The sequence below is a fragment of the Psammomys obesus genome, unplaced genomic scaffold, assembly GCF_907164565.1.
Source record: "Psammomys obesus unplaced genomic scaffold, mPsaObe1.curated_primary_1811, whole genome shotgun sequence".
NCBI lineage: Eukaryota > Metazoa > Chordata > Mammalia > Rodentia > Muridae > Psammomys > Psammomys obesus.
Genome location: NW_026585691.1, coordinates 9,746,914 through 9,768,226, shown reverse-complemented (window position 1 = coordinate 9,768,226; position 21,313 = coordinate 9,746,914). Strand labels below are relative to the sequence as shown.

Here is a 21,313-nt window from a genome sequence, read left to right as displayed (position 1 = left end):
CAGAGTTGCCCAGAGGGCCGAATGTCCATGGCTGCAGAAGTGAAGGCAGAAACCAAGCTGCAAGGCAGGGAGGCTGTGCCCACCAACGTGCTTTGGAAAGAACACAGAATGAATCTGCCCTTTCCTCAGCCCTCTCCAGACACATGATCGCCCAAGAGAGAAAAACAGTTTTCAAAACGTTCTGATGAAGTCCCATGCAGCAGGAGACAAGCATTTAAGAGATGTCCCCCCATGAAAACAGACAGGACTAGAGGAGCTAGGAAGTGGGTGGAGCTCGTTTCCAGAAATGCTTCCAGTAGCACTGTCTTTGAGGGCTTCATAGACCGACTTTAACGTGTGCTTTCAGCAAAGTACAGGTCTTTGACATTTTAAAGGTCTCCACGGGGCAAGCAAACCTCTTGAAAACCTAGTATCATGTTACTCAGAGAGGAATCCCACAGAATTGATGGGTCCTACTATAGCAGGGAAAAATGATGGCCACCCACAGAAGTCCACAGAGAAATCCCTAGAATTTCATGTATCTTACAATTCACGCCAAAGGAAACGTGGCAGACATGGTTCATCTAAGGACATCCTCTTGGATGATGAAGGCCAGAATAAGCTAACCAGGAGTACTTAAAACTGAAGAACTTTTCTTCCCTGGGACAGAGAGAGGAGAGGGGGAGGGGCGATGTTGCTGGTTCCGAAACAAACAAACAGACCCCAAAAAACAAATTCAGTCTTTAAAAGCTGAAAAAGGGAAGGGGCCTTCCCTCAGGCCTCAGGAGAAATGCAGCCCCATCAAAACCTTCATTTTAGCCCATAGCTGGGCTGGTGGCACACCCCTACAATCTCAGTGTGTGAGAAGATGAGGCAGGAGGATCCCGGCTGGTTCAAAGCCAATTCCAGGGTTTCACAGCAGGAAACTGCAGCAAAAAGAAAAAAATAAAGTTCTGACCTACAGAGCTCTAAGATAATTGTGTGTTGCTGTCTGCAGACACTAAATTAGTGATAGCTTGTTAGAGAAAACTGTAAGAAAATCAATATGGTGCCCGCCTTCCGGAAAAGCCTGTAACACATACATTGCATTAGCCCCTGAACTTGTATCCTGAGCATGAAGCAACCCAGCACAGAACCTATGGTTGCCTTCTAAACACAAACAAACCTCACAACGGCTGTGGATGGTGGTCTCCAGAACCCATTGCTCTGTGCTCACAGACCACAGCAGTGATTTTCTGACTTCTACCAAAGCCATTTTCTCAGGGACACATGGAGTGAATGTTCAGGAAGAAACTCTTGCAGAATACAGGGTTGGCCTCAGGTAACAGCTCTTTAAAATACAGTTCAAATTCTTCTTCCACACCTGGTATTCAAAATGGACATCGCAAATGAAGTGAACCACGAGTCGCAACAGCTACTGACTGAGCCACGTATGGTGACGTTTCCTAAAATGATCCCCTGAACCCTTGGCTGACTACAGAGAGCAGGCAGGCCTGGAGTGCACAGAGATCCGGCTGCTGCAGCTCATTAGAGTGCAGCATGCCAGCCTCCGACGACACGAAGAACAGTTTCCAGTGGCGTCTTCCTAAGGACTTGAGCAGTGTTGCCAAGTCACCGACTCTTGAGACTTTAAAAAAAAAAAATTTTTTTTTTCAGAAGGCCTTCAGACACCCCTGTCATTGCCACATTGCTGGCGCCGCTCATGTTTGAGGTAAAGGCCAGAGAGAGCCTGTAACATGTCAATAGCATCTGATTCCCGATACCTTTCAAAATGTCATTTAATGGATGAATCCATCTTTTATAAATTTTGAGATTCTGTGAAAACTCCATTTTGTATCCAGGTTTCCATTTGAGATTGAAATCCCAGCTCCCTTGATACAGTGAAAACCTTACAACTTAGAAACCATATTTGAATCACAGCACTGCCCACCCAAACAGCAGTACATTTAATTTGCTCTCCTCAGGCTGCCTGAATAACCAGAGGATGACTTTATGTAGGAATGCAGACCGTGCAGGCTGGTTCAGGGGTTCCCACAGTACCCCTTCATGGAGGAGCCTGATGCCACAGTCATGGAGCCTTACGAAAGTATCACACCATTTAGCCAAAACATCTCTGTGGCTGGAGCAGCAGATTTCATGGAAAAAGCTTTGGGATGCCGTGGACAGGGGCGAGGTTCTGGAGAGACGGTTCATTAACATAAAACAACAAACAACAGTTCAATGTACAGCTCAATGTCCCTATTTTCAGAAGTAATCTTAAATATCTTTGGTTTTTAATTTCTTTTTAATTTGCTGATATAAAGGACTCGAATAAAAAAAAAACACTGATAAATACCAATATAACTGTATTGCCTTTAACTATGTAAACTTAGCCATTTGATAGTTTCTTTTTGCCACTAAAGCTAGATCCCCTATCTGCTTCTAAATAAATTTATTTTAAATCTGCTCATCTTTACTTACAGGCTAACCTATATATTTTAATGGTCTTTGGTATGGAAATACTGATGAGCAGTATATTGTAATATTTGACATTAAAAATGACAGGCAGGTTATCACCACTTCCCGCAAATACATTTTTGGACAATGAAACAGTTACCGATTTGCATATGGGCTTATTTGGAGTTGAAACACGATGAGGTAATGAGAAAGAAGTGATAATCTTCACACTTCAGCTAGAACTTCATACTTCAGGCTTCAAATAAGTCTTTGCTTTCACCAAGCCAAAAGCATTTGTTGAACATTAAACACCTTGTTCCATAAGATCAAAATATTTTAAGATTCTTTTTCTCTCCAACAAGCAACTTCAACAATTTAAATACATTAATACCATAGATTTGAAGATTTCTTTACTTGCTGAAGGGAAAAAAAAAAATCCTACAGTTGAAATACTTTGTAACCATCTGCTGGCAAGGAAATTACAACATTTTCTTTTGAACGCTCTGGTGACACTAAGGTAGTTAATGTCACTAGTCTAATTAATGTAACTATCAATATAAACCCTACAGTTTGGGTTAGAAGTGACTTCCATTCGAGTCTATTTATAGCTGTTTCTAGTGAATTCAATTTAAGGTGATTATAATAGAAAGTTCGCTGTTTACTGGGAATTCTTTGGTAACAGGATTGACAGAAAAGTCTGTATAAGGACAAAATGAAAGGTGTTTTTTTTTTTTTTTTTTTAAATGAATTAGCGAATTGTTATAAGCCGAAGGCTTAGCCATCAATAAACAGCGCACTTTCTTCCGGGACGACGTCTGTCCCCTCACGCCCTTTCAGACGATCCAAATGTGTACGGCCCTAAACCTGAGGTTCCACCTTCACATTCCGCTTGCTTTTGAACAAAGACTGAGAGCCACCGATCCCACGGACGTCTCCGCTTTAGATACCGAGAGGGGTTGACCCGCCTACCGAGCCAAACACCACCCTACCCTGTCAGTGCACCTGCCCATGCGTCATGAGCTCAAGAGTAACACAAAGTCCCTGAGTACAGGAAACAACAACACTCGAATAACTTTAAAAAGGAGGTAGTATAAACAGGAGCACGAAGGCGGGGGAAGCCATTTTTCTTGCCTCCGACTGTTCACCTAAAGCTCTGCTTTTTCTTTTTTTTTTTCTTTTTTTTTCCACATTTTGCGTCGAAGAAGCCCACAATGAAAGGGACAGAGCTGCGCTTAGAAGTGGCGGCTGGCATAGTCTGTTTGTCGGCTTCCAAGCACATCCAATTTGGCACAAAACTTGGAATCACAATGAAAAACTGTTGGTAGAGTCATCGCCACAGATGTCACCGGGGTGATTTCCCAGCAGAATTCCCTTGACTTTAGAACTCCATTTGACAGGACCTGCCCTGTCCGTGCCCAGAGGGAGGGACAGCTTCAAGGGAAAACCCACAGGGGTCCTTCTTTTAAGATGCAATTCAAAAGCCATTTCCAAAAAAAAAATAAAAATAAAAATGTGGGGAGGGCAAAACCCATGATTTTAAATGGCTAAAGATGTCCCTCTCAGCACCTCATGGATGAGGCGGTCTGCTCTACTGGGCTGATTTCAAACCAGGCAGAAGATGAATTCACTCCCGGAGTTAGTGGGGTACAAAGCCAAGAGCTTAGCCGCTGGGTGCTGAGGGGCAACAGTGCTAGGTAATCCTGCACTCCAAAAAGAGAACAACTCCAGCAAGGTGCCAGATAGCAAAACAGCTATCAGTAATATCCAAGCTTTTTTTTTTTTTTTTTTTTTAAGGCAGATTTTTGGTACCCTTTTTCCTAAACATCTTCATGAATATTAAAAAGGTATAAGGCAAACAACTTCATAATATATACTGGAAGGCACTGCTATTATGAAAAATCTCAAGTTCATCTTACTCTCTACCAGTTCGCTCATCTTCATTCTTAATATTTAATGACATTTCTTCGCCCCATTTGAAGCCAAACTGAAATTAAAAAAAAAAAAAAAATCTGAACCATTAAAAAAAAAAAAATCCACTTTTCTACACTGTGTTTTGCAGCTAGGTCCAGAAGCTCTGAGGATGTTTCACAAGAGACAGCGCAGCCTTGGCTGACTGTGGGACCAAGGGAAAGGTGGCCTTTGCAGGCTGCAGGCAGACTGGAGCAAAGTTCTGCCCTGCTGCCCCAAACCCAACAGCTTTGCAAGGACACGATCCCTGAGATGCTATGGGATGGTCTTCTCCCGAGAGATGTTTTTGTTTCATGCATTCAAACAAATTAGTCCCATACTTTCTCCTCACAGCCAGAGGTGTCAGCATTGTCCAAATCATGCAGGTGTCACAGTTCTTTAAAAAAAAAAAGAAAGAAAGAAACAGAGCTTCAGATCAACATTCTTCCTCACCCACCCATCGGACTCCTTCAGTCACACACACATCACACACACACAACGAACACACACTAGGAAGTCCTGCTGGCTACGTCGCTGAGAGAAGCCAGCACAGTTGTCTTCAGAGTCCGCCAACAGCAAACTGAGGTAGCTATTCAGCAGAGGGCGCAGGCAGTCTTCCCTCTGCTCCAGTGATACATCTTAGAATCCAGTCAAGCATCTTGACTGCCCTTTTCACATTGTTGACAATTGAAACATTCAAAATTCGTGAGCTTAAAAATAATTAAAAAAACAAAAAACAAAAACCAAAAAAACAATAAACAGTAAGACATCAAGATTTTCACAAAAGGCTTTGGCTCCCTGTTCATTGTCCTTCGAACAGATGCTTGTTGTGAATACCTGGGTACGGCTGTCTAGATGGGATACCCCTGTGGGGCTGAGGGGCCCTGCTCAGGCGGCAAGGGTTCTGCAGGGTCCCCCCGATTCTTCAGCAGAGCAGCCCCATCAGACTCGCCACCCACGAGGGAATCCAACACGGGGGGTGTGCTGCTGATGACAGAGGCCAGGTGTATCTCATCATTGGACTCATGGGAGAACCTTCCAGAATCCCCTGTCTCATGGCTGCCTTCACTGTTTGCTGAATGCTCAGTGTCAAGGGTAGCCCCAAAAGGTCTTGGGAAGCTGGTGGTCTGGCCTGGGGAGCTGGGGGAGTCTTCATCACTGATCAGCACTGTGGTGCCTGGCTGGTAAAAGCAGACGGCCTGAGTGAATCTTCTTTGTGTCTAGGCAAAAACAGATAAGGCAGCCATGAGATAGCAGATAGTTCAAGCTCCTGGACAAAGGGTCACCGTTGTGTTAGGCAGCCTTTAATCCCAGCACCCAGGAGGCAAACATGCAAATCGCCTAGTTCAAGGTGAACCTGGTCTACAGAGCTAGTGCCAGGACAGCCAAGGTTGCACAAAGAAACCCCATCTTGGTAAAAACAGAAAAAAAAAAAAAAAAAAAAAAGTCACCATGGTCAATGGACTGTTTGGGCCAGAGGTTCCCAGGACGACTAGGAGATCATATATTACAGGTCTCCGAACCCACATCAGGTGCCCGGAACCCACATCAGGTGATTCACAGTCATCTGTAACCTCCAGCTCCAGGGGGGCCATACTCACGTGCATACAGCCACACAGACAGGCATACACACATAATTAAAAAACAAAAACAAAAAACCTTTAAAAAACAAGCCAGACAGTGGCAATGCACACCTTTAATCCCAGCACTTGGGAGACAGAGGTAGACTGATCTCTGTGAGTTCAAGGCCAGACTAGTCTACAGAGCAAGTTCCAGGACAGCCAAGGCTACACAGAGAAACCCTGCCTCAAAAAAATCAAACAAACCAAAACCCCAAACCAACCCAAAACCCTTGGTTATTTGGATACAAGCTTCTCACGTCCTTCTCTCTTTTATTTTCACTGTCCTCACACCCACTGAAAAACCCCATCTCTGATTACTATCCCAACTGTCCTTCTGGCTGCCCCTCATCACGGCTCCCCACAGTCAGAACAGAACCAGGTCTGTGGAAAACCCTTCATTTGCATTTTCTTTGTCTTTCTAATTACCACTGTAATTAGACTGTAAAGGATTCTCCTCTCGTGAGCGGAGGATTACCTGTTCAACTTTGATCTTCTTAGTGTCTTGGAAAAAAAGCCACTTTTTCTTAGTGTTGTTTTTGATTACAGGACCATAGCTATTGATGATCAGGTCAGTCCCTCCCTGAGGAGATAGAAAGGGAAAATTTCTCAGTATCAGGGCTCTGAGGTCATCGAAAGAAGTGCACATAGACGGTAAATGGCCACAGAAGACAACAGTCACAGACAGTGACTCTGCTACACAGGAGAGAACACATTCAGGACCTTAGTTTATGACCAAAACCGTATCAGGGGTCGGGGAGTGGAGTGATGGCGGAGAGCACTGGCTGCTCTCCCAGAAGACCGGGGTTTGATTCCCAGCACCCACAGAGTGGCTCCTGACTATTCCTAACTCCGGCTTCAGGGATGCTATGCCCTCTTCTGTATCTCTCTCTCTCTCTCTCTCTCTCTCTCTCTCTCTCTCTCTCACACACACACACACACACACACACACACACACACACACACCCCGTATGCGCAGACCAAACACCCACCTATACATGTCACAAGAAAAAAAAAATGTCAGGTTTATTCTTTTGTGTTTCTTTTTAAGACTGGGTCTTCCTCTGTAGCCCGTGCCGGCCTGGAACTCATACTCTTCAGCCTCCTGTGTGTTAATGGGTGACAGGATCGCGTTACCTCACCTAGCTTGCTTTACTCTGTACCCACCCCCCGCTAGCATGCCCCTCCCTCTATGTGCCTATTTAAAATTGTTTCCTACTCCTTATTAAAACCTCTGAGCACACTGGGCTACGTGGCGTAAAGGATAATGCTTACAATTTTTTTGTTGTTGTTGTTACAGCAAACAGAAGTATGGAATTATGATGAGATGTTAATGATTATTTGTGTATTTATTTGTTCATTCTATTCTTCACTCAGCCTTTTTTGCATGGCTGAAATGTTCTAGTAGCAGGGGAGAGGAACAATGTCCTGGACCCACATTTATCCAGAAGTGGGGCATCACCTGCAGGCCAATCCAGGGGACTCATCAGTTTCCGGTTGCTCTTTGTCTCTTGGGTTTTAGATTCTGCTTTTTTTCCTCCCCATCCTCTCCTTCACTCTCTTTCTCCCCATGTCTTTTTTTAAAATCTGCTACAAAGCTGATAATAATAGAATCTACTAGTGTTTAGAAGTGTGGATCCTAGGGCTGGGGCAAGGTCCATTTGTACAGTGCTCGCCTAGTATGGAGGGAGCTCTGGGCCTGACCCCCAGAACGCTATCAACCAGGGGTGGAGGTGCAAGCCTGTAATCCCAGAACTCAAGAGGCAGAGATGGAGGCTGGGGAATCAGGAGTTCAAGGCTAGTTTTGTCTACATAGTGAATTTGAGGCCGGTTTGGGTTGCATGCCTTGAGGGAAAAGAAAAGAAAAAAAAAACAAAAAAAAAAAAAACAAAAAAAAAAAAAACCAAAACCCTTTAGATTTTAATTTCTTACGTTAATTTGAAATTATTTGAATGGGGCTTGATTTATTATTTTTATTAAATTAAAGCTGAGACAGGCTGCAAACAATACAAATGCAACAGCAGAAACCAATTCTACATGTAACTCTGTGCTGGAGATGACTGCACATGTCTGTTACATGGTTCCATGACTGAATGAAGTTAACATAAACCTATGGGCAGGCAGAATGGCTCAGCAGGAGAAAGGCCTGAATTTACTCCCCAGAACCCACACAGTGGAAGGAAAGAAGCAACTCCAGGCTGTCCTCTGACCTCCACAAACACCCACCGACACCAAAAACACAAAACAAAGAACTGCAAACGAGTTACTGTTAATTCTGCTAATCTTTAAAATGCTTTAGTCACTGTAAACTTCAGGAAAGGGTCCTCGAGGGACGGCTTCTAACCAGAACAATACTTTTCCATGTGGGGTTGTCTAGCGAGTAGTTCAGCTCTGCAGGACATAGGTGGCAGCTGCTTCAGCATCATCTTTTCTAAGAATCTTTCAGCAATTTAGAAAACGTTCTTTTTCTTTTTTGCTGGGGTGATGGCCATGTACCCGAAGCTGTGGGTGTGCCTGACACATGTCACATTTGTTATAGAGCTACTCTAAGAATGTGATGAGGCAGAGCACAGTTTGTTTCCATAATGCGCATCGTAAGCCTTGGCAAAGGCAAGAGGCAGCATCTTCTGGTGACAGTTCCTTGTAATTTTCAACTTCCTTGGGCCATCAAGGGAAGGCTCTTCAGGTGTCTATGCAGATCTTTTTACATTTTTATTTCACATGTATAAGTGTTTTGTCTGCGTGTATGTATGTATGTATGTATGTATGGATGGATGGATGGATGGATGGATGAATGCCACGTTCCCAAGGAGGTCAGAAGAGGGAGTCAGATCCCTGGAAAGTGGAGTTGAGGTGATTTTGAGCCACCATGTGAATGCTGGGAATGGAACCTGGGTCTTCTGGAAGAGCAGAAAATGTAGAGCCATCTCTCCAGCCCTGATCTTTCTTATGTTAAAACAATGTTCTTTAGAGGCTAAGAGCACAGGCTATAGTCTCTCAAATCCCCCCCACCCACATGTCAGCTCATGATCACTTATAACTCCAGTTCCAAATGCTCTAATACCCTCCTCTGCCTTCCTTGGGCACTGGGCACAGTCGTGAGACACAGATATACATGCAGGCAAAACACTCATACATATATTTATATAACAGTAAATCTTAAAAAAAAAAAAAAACTTTTTGTGTGTGCTCTGAGCATTGATTCAGGCAATCATCAACCTCAGTGTAAAATAATTTAATAAAAGTATTGACTCCGTAAAGGGGAGGGGAGGCCCAAGGTACACCAACCAATAGCTAGTGATGGTGCTCTCCATAATCCTGCCTAAGGGGCCTGTCTGTCCTCCTCGCTTCCTGTCTCTTCCATCCTTTGTTCTTTCACGTGTCCTCACCATCTCCCCCCAGACTGTGGGTGAATTATATAACTATTATCGACAGGAGCATGTCCATTCACATACTGAACACAGTGTCCTGTCAGTGTCCCGGCAAGTTAATGTCACCCAAGCAGAGAAGCGTTGCCCAGCGAACCTTCGCATCGATGAAGCTGGTTGGCATCACAGGTACCAAGGGCTCCTGATTCTCTGTCGCTCTCTCCAGGTTCTTCCCCAGGTTACTCCCCGCTGCTCCAGAGGCACTGGCTCGGGACAGCGGCTGGCTTCCACTCTGTGCTGTCTTAGAGGCAGATGACTTCCTGAAATAGTGATCAAAGGAAAGCCTTCTCGTCTCAGTGAGCAAGGGCAAGTGTACCAAATCAGAACTTTTTTTTTTTTTTTGAGACAGTGACTTGCATATCTCACACTGGCCTCAAAACTGCAACCAAAAAAATGACGGTGAATTTACTTTTTTTTGCTTTTTCAAAGTTTACGTTAATTTATTTGTTTGCACACACATGCACAAGTAAAAGCCAAAGGACAATTAGCAAGGCTGATCACTCCTACCATGTGGGTGCTGAGGACTGACCTCTGGGTCAGACTCATGAGCCTTCAGTCACCGAGCCACCCTGAAGGCCCCTGACCTTGAACATCTGATCCTCCTTGCTGGTGCTACCAGGAGAGGTGCATAAAACCACAGCTGGCTTTGTGCAGTGCAGGGGATTGAACCCGGGGCTTCGTGATGCTAGCTGAGTAACTATTAACGGAGCCAGCTCCTTAGCTCCCGGGATTTGAAACAACGGGGTTCTTCGGTGCCTGTGTCTCAAATACTCTGGAGACTAAATGCCAGATCTTTAACTTTCTCACTGTTGCAGTGTCTGCCTTGCCTGACAGCTGAGAGCTAACACATCTCTATTTACTTCGTTATTCTCAGTCTTGTCTGCGATCCCAGTCATTCCGGGCCTCTCTTGGTGACCCAGGCATGTCTGGGAATCAGGAGGGGTCCTCTCGGGAAGGGGTGTGCTAGATCAAGGGTGCCATGAAAACGGACCCAAAAGCAAAAGCCACTCTCTCAAACATACAGGAATGCAGAAACCAAATCCCCACTTAGGGATTTTCACTGGCACAGCATTTTTTTTCCCCCCAAGTGGCTGGAAAATGATCTCAGTATAAATTCAGCACATTCCAAGCTGTAAAAAAAAAAAAAAAAACCTGGAACATAGCGCTCATTTTAAGGAAGAAAATAACCCAGTTATTCTACAAGGCACTTGATTTCAATTCGTTTCCTGCAGCCCCTGTCACCTGAATGTCTTTTAACCATTGCAGCATCTCTCTCCGTACGTGTGTGTGTGTGTGTGTGTGTGTGTGTGTGTGTGTGTGTGTGTGGCCTGCATGTACATTTACATGTATGTGGAGAGCTGAGGTTGGCCCAGCTGTCTTCCTCGATTCGTTCCCACCTCACACTTGAGGCGGAATCTCTCACTGAGCCTGGAGCTCGACGTTTCGTTAGGCTGGCTGTTAAGCTGCAGGGATTTCCCTACCTTTGCCTCTTCAAATCTGGAATGCTAGGCAGGCACCACGCCCACCCGGCACCTCTGTAGGTTCTGGGATCTTTGGGTCTCACACTTGGCACTGCAAACACTTTACCTGTAAGCCATTGGCCCCCGGGGCCCTTTATCGGCATCTCTAGCAAGGGCAACACACCTGGCTTTGCTTCGGTATATCAAGATGAGGACACAGATGAGGATACAGGTCAAGGCTATGCCAACGCCCACTGCGATGCCCGTCATTGACTTTTGGTCCAGGTGGTAGTAGCCTGAATGAACTAGAACAGAAGCACATTTATTCAATGGGAAGAAACAAAGGCATCCCACACATCACAGTTCCGATAGCTGCTTTTCTACAGTGTGCCTTTATCTCGCAGGGAGAGTTTTAACACTACATCCAAACAGAGAAGTCATGAGTTGATTTCTGCCAGTGATTACAGAAGGCAGTTCATTTGCCGATACTGAAGGCTGAGAGCACATTCAGACAGATACTACCCTATCCAACAGTGAACACCGGTCTAGAATTTACTGACTTCTAAAGGTATTCCTTTTATTTATATGTCTGTATGCAGTGCCAACAGAGACCAGAAGGTGGCGTCAGGTCTCCCTGAAGCTGGGAACCAAATTCTGGTCCCCTGCAGACCAGTGCTCTCAATTCATTTCATTTCTCCACACCCTGAGCAAAGGAACTGACAAACAAGGAAGAGACTGCTCTCCTCTTCCCTGATGGTAAGGGCTATTGGAGCTACCTCCCTCCTGTTCTTAATTCTGTCTGTCTGTCCTTCTTGCCTTCTCCCACACCAAATAACTAATCTGCGGCTCTCAGGCTGCTTGAAGCTGCTCCTCACTTCTCCACAGAAAAGAGACGTCTTGTCCTGATCCCCAGGGGCCAGCGGCTCCCTTTAGACCAGGTAGACCTAAGAGGAGTGAGGTAGAGTGAGGTAGCCATGTTTTCCCCACTCTCAACTATTGTTCTGGATAAGAACAACCTTCTCTCAGGAATAACTTTTTTTTCTTAATGGAAGCCAGGTTTGTCCCGGCCCTGGTACCACAACCACCTCTGCTGTTGGTTTCCTCAGAACCTGCCAGGACGCTCCCACCCACAAGCCTGCCACCGATCCAGCCCATTGGCTGCACAGCTGGGGACGCAACTGTGGGGCTGAAGGTTCACTCTGAGGTGATTTCCTCGCTGCCTTCCCAGCCTACAGAAGAGAGCCACACAGTTTAGCAACCTCAGAACTCCACCGGCGACAACTCAGCAAACCAAGTTCAGGTTCCGTGGGAGCTGAGATCAAGGATAAGGGAATGAAAAAACAAAAAGCAGCCCCAGTGACGGTGGCAAGATGCTGACCTTTGGCCTCGGAAGGATCCAAACGCTTGGGCCTCTGGTTGGATTCGGAAGTGTCCTTGGGGAGGACGGCCAGCTCCACAGAGTTTGAAAAGGGCCCTTCTCCCACCTCGTTGGCGGCAGATATCTTGACGATGTAGACGTTTCCGGCCACCAGGTTTTCCAGCAGAGCCATGGTTATGGCCCCTAGAAACACCACAGACCAAGTCAACTTTCACAGCGGCGCAAACGGGGAGAACATGTCTGTAACTCTTTTTCCAGGGGTCTGGAGAGAAGGCTCAGCCATGGAGAGCGTCTGCTCATCTGTTGGAAGGCGTGGGGGTCCGGTTCCCAGCACCCACATCATGCAGCTCACCTGTAACTCCAGCTCCCAGGGGTCTACCGCCTCTGCCAGACCCCACAGTACCCATCCCCCACATGCAGCATGCATACACACGTAAATAAAAACAGAAGTACATCCTTCCTAACTATAGAAGTGGCTATTTTCATTGTGGGTCATTTGGAACACAGAAAGGTATTGTTACAGTGATAACGCCATTGTTGACATTTTAATTATTTGTGTACGAATGTACAAACGAGATTTTTTTTTCTCTTTGGTATGGTGCTGGCATTGCACCCAGGTCCTTGTGCATGCTAAACACACTCTGAGCTACATTCCACACCTCAAGTACATGTTTGCCTCATGCACTTTCATATCTAAATGTGTTCCCATAACATCGTCCCATGCATACACAGACATCCCATAAAGGCCTCCGTAATAGAATTTTCGGAGGTATTTTCTGTTTGTTTGTTTGTTCCCCAGGGCTGGAGCTCCAGGCCCTTCTGAGCAGCCGAGACCCAGGTTCTGGGCACTGGCTCTGGTCGGCTACAGAACGGTATGTTTTCTTCACCGCTGAGCCATCTCTCCAGCCTTGGAAGGAATTTTGAGTTTATGTAGGTTTACCTTATACTGTTTACTTATACTGTATATGCCTATACAAAGTTTTATTCCTTATATACGCATGACATTAAGAACACTGAATTGTGGACATCTCAACACATACAGAAAGCATATGTACACACATCAGGCACATGCTGTGAGCCCGGAACCAAGGCTACGCAGAGAAACCCTTGTCTTGAAAACAAACAAACAAACAAACAACAAAAATTCAGTGTCAGGAAAAAAGTTCCAGCGGAAGGGCAATCTTTCTTTCCTAATTATACTTGTTCCAACCTCTTAGCTTAGCAGCTGTTTTAGATTCCCTGTTCTTCCTTCTTAAAGAAGAACAGGGGCAAGGGAAATAAATGGCTTAGCAGTTAAGAGTATATGCAGCGCATTCAGAGGGCCGAGTTAAAGTTAAAAAGATACTTATTTCTTTTTCCTAGTTTTTATTTTTACGTGTATGTGTGAACTCTTTTAGCTAGGCGTTAAAATCCAGGGCACCGAATGCCCTCTTCTGGCCGCCACAGGCACCAGGCGTGCTGGTGGTACACATGCAGGCAAAACACCCATACACATTAAAATAAAGTCTAAAAGACAGTAAATAGTAAAAACCACATCTTTATTTTTTAACTTTAACTTAGCCCTCTGCAAGAGCGGTTCACAGTCTTTTAGCTGCCATGCTCGGTGGCTCACAACCACCGGAAGCTCCGGCTCCAGGGGTCAGAGGCTCTGGTCTCTGAGGGCAGCCGAACTCATCTGCACACAGCTACAAATACACACACACACACACACACACACACTTAAAAGTAATTTAAGCTGGGCATAGTAGTGCATAGCTTCAGTCCCAGCACTCGGGAGGCAGAGGCAGGTAGATCTCTGTGAGTTCCAGGCCAGCCTGGTCTACACAGAGAAACCCTGCCTTGAAAATCCAAAACTCTTTTAAGAGAGAAAGAACACAAACATTTCCCCAATGTTGAGTCTTTCAGGAGCTGATTATCACGTTTCTAAAACAAAAGCACAGGTTTCCATGGGAACCGCAGAGGCTGAGGAGCCCTCATGGTTTTTACAACGTTCGTTACGCGTTGAGTGTGTGCGGCTGTTCGTGCGCGTGGAGCTCGGAGGGCAGCTCGCAGCAGCCTTCCCTTCCTCCACCCGATGGGTCGTGGGGCCTGAACTCGGGATTTCAGGCTTAGCGGCAGGTGTTTTTAGCCACTGAGACATCTCCTCAACCCAGGTTAACCCACAAGGTGACCGGGCCCAGGCCAGCAAGACGCTCAGCGCCTAGAAACGGTTGCAACCACAGCCCCAAACCCTGACGTTGATGCCTGGGACCCACATAGTGGAAGAACTGACTCCCCACAGGGTGTCCACATGCCACAGTGGAAGTCAGACCCCCAAAATAAATAAAAATGTTAAAATAAATAAATGAATAAATGAATGAATGAATGAATAGATAGATAGATAGATAGATAGATAGATAGATAGATAGATAGATAGATAGATAAATAAATAAATAAATGCAAGCTGTCCGCGCTCCTCCGCCTGAGACCTGCTCCTCTCTGAAGGCAATCCTCATTTGAATTCACAAATGGTTAAGCATCTGTGGGTGTCTTCTCTGTGACGGCCCCTGAGGATTCCTGTTTGAACCCTGCTGCTTCTCTCGGCATTTTAAACATTTCCCTCTAAGAGAGTCAACCGCGAGGCTGTCACAGAACTGCCCAGTGCACGGGGACACCCAGCCCTCCTGGTGTGGGGAGGGGGGAGGGGAGTGTCCTCCTTTTCTCCTCGTGCAGAGGGTTTGCTGCAGGCAACTGAAGAGCCGGGGCTGGCTTCTCCAGAGTGATAACTAGGGTCTACCTCACTGAGCAAGGGGAGTGCGGGCAGGCGAGGCCCTGACCCAGAGGCCAATCTCCAGGTCACAGGGTATCAAGTGGCCCGGCTACCAGCGGCCGTGCCAGGAGCCCAACAGGACTTGTTTTCATGTTCTCTGGTTTCCACTTGGCCTAAAGAGAAGGCGAGTTCCTGGAGTAACGCAACTGCTAAATAAACACACCAAGAAGCCCTATTTAGAAGCAGGAAGAGTCTGTACTGTGCACCTTGGAAATAGGCAGATGGGTTACAAAACAGAGATGTACCGTGAGAAGTTAAAATTAGCCAGAGGACCACCCTGATTTCCTCACAAGTGGAGACAAAAATAGAGCTCCTATTCTATCATTGAATACATTTAATGTTTCAAAATGTTTGGCAAAACTTACAACTATGAGAAGCAAATTTTTTGTTTTGTTTTCCGAGACAGGGTTTCTCTGTGTAACCTTGGCTGTCCTGGACTCACTTTGCAGACCAGGCTGGCCTCTAACTCACTAAGTGGGTAATGACCCTGAGCTCCTGATCCTCCTGCCTCCACATCTCAAGTGCTGAGATACAGGTGAGCGCTACTGTGATTGATTTTAGCATCCAACCAGCTGAGCTATACCTCCAGCCCAATGAATTTAAATTCTGTAAGCGAATGAGGGGGTATATGTCTACATATTCTTTCTGTCCATTAAAAATGATTTCAGAGCTGGGCACATGCCTGTAGCACTCAGGGAGGCAGAGGCAGGAGGATCTCCTTGGGTTGGAGGCCAGCCTGGTCTGCAAAGCGAGTCCAGGACAGACAAGGCTACACAGAGAAACCCTGTCTCGAAAAACCAAAACCAAAAAAGACGTCAGTTACTAAATAAATAAGTAAATACGATGTTTTAACATCCTGTTTCCCCATGAACACATGAGTCTTGCGTGTAGAGGTCAGAGGTCAAGAGTCTGTCGGACTCCTGGTGCAGTCTGTTTCTCCTTCCACCCTGTGGGCTCCAGGCATCAAACTCAGGTGGTCTGCATTGATGGCAAGCACCTTGACCTGATGGTCCATCCTGTTGGCCCTCTACTACAGATTGATTCTCCAAAAAAAAAAAAAAAAAAAATTAAATTCTTGGTTTATTTGGAATTAAATATGAACACAAATATGTGTAAATTTGTTATAAGTTAAAGATTATCAGCTAGGCAGATCTTCGAGTTCAAGGCCAGCCTGGTCTACAGAGCTAGTTTTAGGACAGCCAGAGCTACCTAGAGAAAATCTGCTTCAAAAAAAAATGAAAAAATAAATATTATCAGATATAAGAAAATCCTTATTTCCCCGTGTTTTCCTACACTCTTGCCTTTCTAAAACGGCTATGTTCAGATACAAAAGACAGTTTTCCATTTTAGGTTGTTCTCTATTCCAAACTGCGCTCCTTGCTTTTTAAGTAATTGTAGGTAAGTTGACTCCTTCATATTTTCTCTCTCAAATACAAAACTTAATTGTTCTTTGTTACACCATTTACTTCTCTCCGAGCCACGGCATTAACTCTGAAGAAAGCTCTCTATGTTTAACAAATGACAAATGCATCTCACAAGAACGTTCCTGAAAATCTCACCAAGCAGCACAAGAATCATGTTTTTCTGCACATAATTATGTAGTTAGGAGGGTTTACAAAAGCCTGCAATTACCATGTGAGTCTCCACAGAGCCAAAAATGAGGTAAGATGTTAATTTCTGAGCTCTTTCCCAAACTCCTGAATGGGTCAATTTGGAAACAGGCAGAGGAAAGTATTGTTTCCTTTTAGGAAGGTAAGAAGGAAGAATTCAAATCTACGGGCTCGAGGGACTCCTGATTAATATTTATGACACCTCATTAAATCAGGTTTGTCATTTGGTCAAGCGTTGTGTCAATAAACCATCTAAGAAATGGGAGACTGAAACTGAATTTCGGAGAGATGGCTCCTGGGTTTGAAAATGTTGCTCTTCTAGAGGACCCAGGTTCAATATCAGCACCCATGTCAGGCAGCTTCCTCCATGCTGTCCTCTGACCTCCTTAATCATACCTACTGCCACTCTCTGCCCCTGCCAAATGTTTATTTTATTTTGGTTTTTTGAGACAGGGTTTCTCTGCGTAGCCCTGGCTGTCCTGAACTCACTCTGTAGACCAGGCTGGCCTTGAACTCAGAGATCCACCCGCCTCTGCCTCCCTGGTGCTGGGATCAAAGGTGTGCACCACCATCGCCTGGCTTTATTTGTATTTTTAAAGAGCATAAGCTGGATTATGATAATAAGGAGGCCCCAGTGAGGTCTAGTCACACCTCTGGGCGGCCCTGACTTTCCTGCTCAGGGTTGGCCGCGTGACTTACCGTACCTGCCGGGACACCAGTGAACACAAAGGTGACGCAGGTGACGCGCCAAGCTCGCTAACACTGTTCCTCCCAGGCTCCACGTCCCCCTCCTCACTGCTTCTAGGCTCCCCATCCCACTCAGAACCAAGGTTCACAGAATCAATGAGAAGACACAACAACTGCTTGAAGCTCCAGAGCGCTCCGTGAGGCTGCAAGCGACACCTGACCAACACAGCGCCACGTACCTGCCAGGTCCTTACGACGCCCAAGTCTCCTCGGTGGCCAGTTACTACTGAGCGGGGCTCTTGAGGGCAGAAGACATGGATCTACAACCATAACAGCTCACAGGGCTGGAGAGGTGGCTCAGCAGCTCTGAGCACTGGCTGCTCCTGCAGAGGACCTGGTTCCTTTCTTAGGACCCACTTGGAGGCTCCAAACTCCGTTTCTAAGAAATCTGGCGCCCCCTCCTGGTGCATGTGAGGAATTGCGCTCATATGCGCAAACCCACAGTTATGCATCCTTAAAAATAAAACTTAAATCTTTATAAAAAAGGCCGGATGATGGTGGCGCACACCTTTAATCCCAGCACTCAGGAGGCAGAAGCAGGTGGGTATCTGTGAGTTCAAAGCCAGCCTGGTCTACGGAGTGAGTCCAGGACAGCCAAGGCTACACAGAGAAACCCTGCATTGAAAAACTAAAACAGACAAACAAAAAAAGTGGGGTTGGGTAGGGCTGAAGAGATGGATCAGGGGTTAAGAGCAATGGCTGCTCTTCCAAAGGATACAGGTTTAACTCCTACCAGCCACATGACAGCTCACAACTGTGTGTAACTCCAGTTTCCAGGGCACATGACACTCTCACATAGACATACATTCAGGCAAAACGCCAATGCACATAAAATAAAAATTGATAAAAAATTTTAAGTCATTTATTTATGTTCCCTAGGGTGTTCTGCCTGCATGTACGTCTGTGTGAGGGTGTCAGACCCCCTGGAACTGGAGTTACGGGACAGCAGTGAGCTGCCTTGTGGGCGCTGGGAATTGAACCTGGGTCCTCTGGAAGACCAGTCACTGCTCTTAACCAAGCCATTTCTCCAACCCCTAAAAACCTTTTTTTTTTTTTTTTTTTTTTTTTAAATTACAAACTTAAGCTTTTGTTTTTTCCCCATGAGATAGGTGTGGGCTGGCCACAAGACTGTAATTTTTCTTCCTCATCTCAAAAGCGCCAGGGTTACAGACGTGGCCCACTACCCTGAAGCCTTAAACTTGTAATTGCTTGGCAAGCGCTCCTTTTCCGGAAAGTGTAAATTAAGGGCATACCAAAATAACACCCCCCTCCACCTAAAGTACCGTACGGAACGTGCTCGGACCGGACGCTTCAGCTTTTATAAAGAACGTAGCGCAAAAAGCGTGTGGGGAGAACGAAATTTGGTAATTTAGTATTCCTCAGCTGAAGGCAGACCAATGCTTAAAAGCCTTCAACGTGTCCCTACGCCCTAATCAGGTTTTCTCTGTACTTGAGAAAACTGGGGCCAGCAAGATGGCTCCAGAGGCCAAGGGCTTGCCCAGCAACCCTGAAAACCTGTGTGCCCGCGTGCGCGCACGCACACACACACACACACACACACACACACAATACATTTAGTTAAACTGATAGATGCCTTGCCAATGCTCTTTGGGCAAGACTTAAACACTTTAATAATTTGTTACTGTCTACGTAAGAATGTAAGTTCAGTGAGAGCTCTGCGTCGCCTCCCTCGGGCTCCCCCTGCGACACCAATAACTCCCTCTTACTCTCCGTGATAACCGCTGATCACGCTCACCTTCTCGGTGTAGGACCTGCCACTCGCCCGCAATCCAGGCCTTCCTGGAAGCATACAAGATGGTGTAGCGTGTCACGACGGTCTCTGGGCCATCCGGGGGTTTCCAGGAGACGAGGGCAGTGTCGTCCTCTATCAGTGTCACCTTCACCCCCACCGGGGGGCCTGCGGGTGCTGTGGGGACAGGAGGAGGACCCTGGGTGAGCAGGAGTAGAAGGGTTATACCCGCTCCAGTGCTGGCTGACAGATCGGCAACCACGGACGAGCCTGAACAACCAGAAACTGCTGCAGGAAACCTAAACCTTCTAAATCCAAATAGCGGCCTTTTGAGGTTTGCTGTAATAGCAGCTGAGGCTGGCTGGCCTTCAATACCTGACCCTCCTGCCTCCCACCTCCTGAGAGCTGGGAGCAGGCACACACCACCAGACCGGTTTTATGTGGTGCTCTGCGCATGCTAGGCATCAGGCACTCTAACCACTGAGCTACATCTCCAACCTTCATTTTACTTTCAGGTTTAAAACATGAAAACAAACAAAGAGACAGGTGGTGGCACACCCCTTTACTCCCAGCACTTGGGAGGCAGAGGCAGGCGGATCTCTGAGTCCGACAACAGCAATGTCTACAGAGTGAGTTCCGGGACAGCCTGGGTCACACAGAGAAACCCTGTCTCAGGGAAAAAAAAAAAGTCATAAAGAAGATAGACTCTACACGGGAGTATACTGGGTTTAAAGGACAGGATTTTCAGAAGCTCTGGAATGGTTGGAATGGCTTATGGCAGTAGAGCACTCGCCCGCCATGAGTGAGGCCACAGGAACACTTCCGGGTGAAGAGAGGGAAGGGGAGGGAGGGAGAAAGCAGTTTCAGGTTTCATCTGTTCACCAGAGAAAGTTCCCATGGGTACCGACTCCAAACTGTAGCTCCTACTAAAATGTTTAGACAATAATCCGATCCCGAAGGCTTGAAGCAGACGCTCCTGAGACTAAAACGTTATCATCTCCCAAGACGGCGGGAATCAGTGTGCTCAAAGAACAGACTCAAGCAATAATTCCCGCCTGTGAACACCAGGGAAATCACGGAGGTTCAGCTGGCTCCGAGCGTAACGAGAGCTCAGAGCACGAAGAGCTGGGTTTGGCACCGTGTTTTTATGAGACCTCATCAAAACCACAGCAGACCTAGGGACACAAAAGCCGTATCTGGAGCCACAGGTCTGAGCTCCGACGACGCCGGCTCGGGGCGCGGCCCCAGGCTGCCAGTGGGGGGAAAACAGGTTGCGAGGTGGCCTCCTAAGGGCATGCCAAGCTGCTTACACTTCCAGTGAGCCGAGGCTGAGGCTTGAGCATCGGAAGTTACTGACAAAAGAAAAACCGGAAAGGAGCCCCCGAGGGGACAGAGAGTAAAGCTCACTTGCTTGTGTATTTTCCTAGAAGGGAAAAAAAAGCCTTGATTATAGTAGAGAAAAAAAAAAAAAAAACACAGAGGGTGAGAGAGCAATGGATCAGCTGGCGGGTGTTTGTTGTCCTCAAAGTGGCATCTGTGCTTCCACTCTTCTTTAATCAGGTCCTGCCTGACCTCTCTATGTAGGTGGGGGTGATCTTCAATTTCTAAGCCTCCGGACTCTGCCTCTGATGTGGGAGATGGCAGGCAGTGCCACCATAGTCAAAGCTTAACACACTAGTAAAGATATACTTTAAAATGGCCTTTTTTTTTTTTTTTTTTAATTTTTTTAAGACGGGCACGGTGGTGCACGCCTTTTATCCCAGTGCTCAGGAGGCAGAGGCAGGTGGATCTCTGTGAATTGGAGGCCAGCCTACAAAGACAGTTCCAGGAGAGCCAGGGCTACACAGTAAAAACCTATCTCAAAAAAAACAAAAACAAACATAAACAAACAAACACACCAAAAAACAGGGCTGGAGAGATGGCTCAGAGGTTAAGAGCACTGACTGCTCCTCCGGGTCCTGAGTTCAATTCCCAGCAACCACGTGGTTGCCATCTTCTTGCATGCAGGACTACATGCAAACAGAACATTCTATACATAGTAAATAAAAATCTTTAAGAAAACAACAACAAAAACAAGTATATATACACATATATACATTTACACACACACACACACACACACACACACACACACACACACACACACACAC

The 21,313-nt window shown here is 46.2% G+C and overlaps 1 protein-coding gene across 1 annotated transcript in view; it reads right to left on the bottom strand.

Moving 5' to 3' along the window:
* Nucleotides 1-5,213: 5,213 nt before the first annotated feature.
* The window catches only part of Prtg (protogenin), a 96,552-nt gene continuing 80,452 nt past the window's right edge, over nucleotides 5,214-21,313 (bottom strand). The window contains exons 15-20 of the mRNA XM_055596836.1: nucleotides 19,170-19,340; nucleotides 12,248-12,430; nucleotides 11,054-11,174; nucleotides 9,507-9,669; nucleotides 6,460-6,564; nucleotides 5,214-5,582 (exon numbers count right to left, since the gene is read on the bottom strand). Of these exons, the coding sequence (XP_055452811.1) occupies nucleotides 5,214-5,582; nucleotides 6,460-6,564; nucleotides 9,507-9,669; nucleotides 11,054-11,174; nucleotides 12,248-12,430; nucleotides 19,170-19,340 (1,112 nt within the window). The remainder of the gene's footprint in view (nucleotides 5,583-6,459; nucleotides 6,565-9,506; nucleotides 9,670-11,053; nucleotides 11,175-12,247; nucleotides 12,431-19,169; nucleotides 19,341-21,313) is intronic.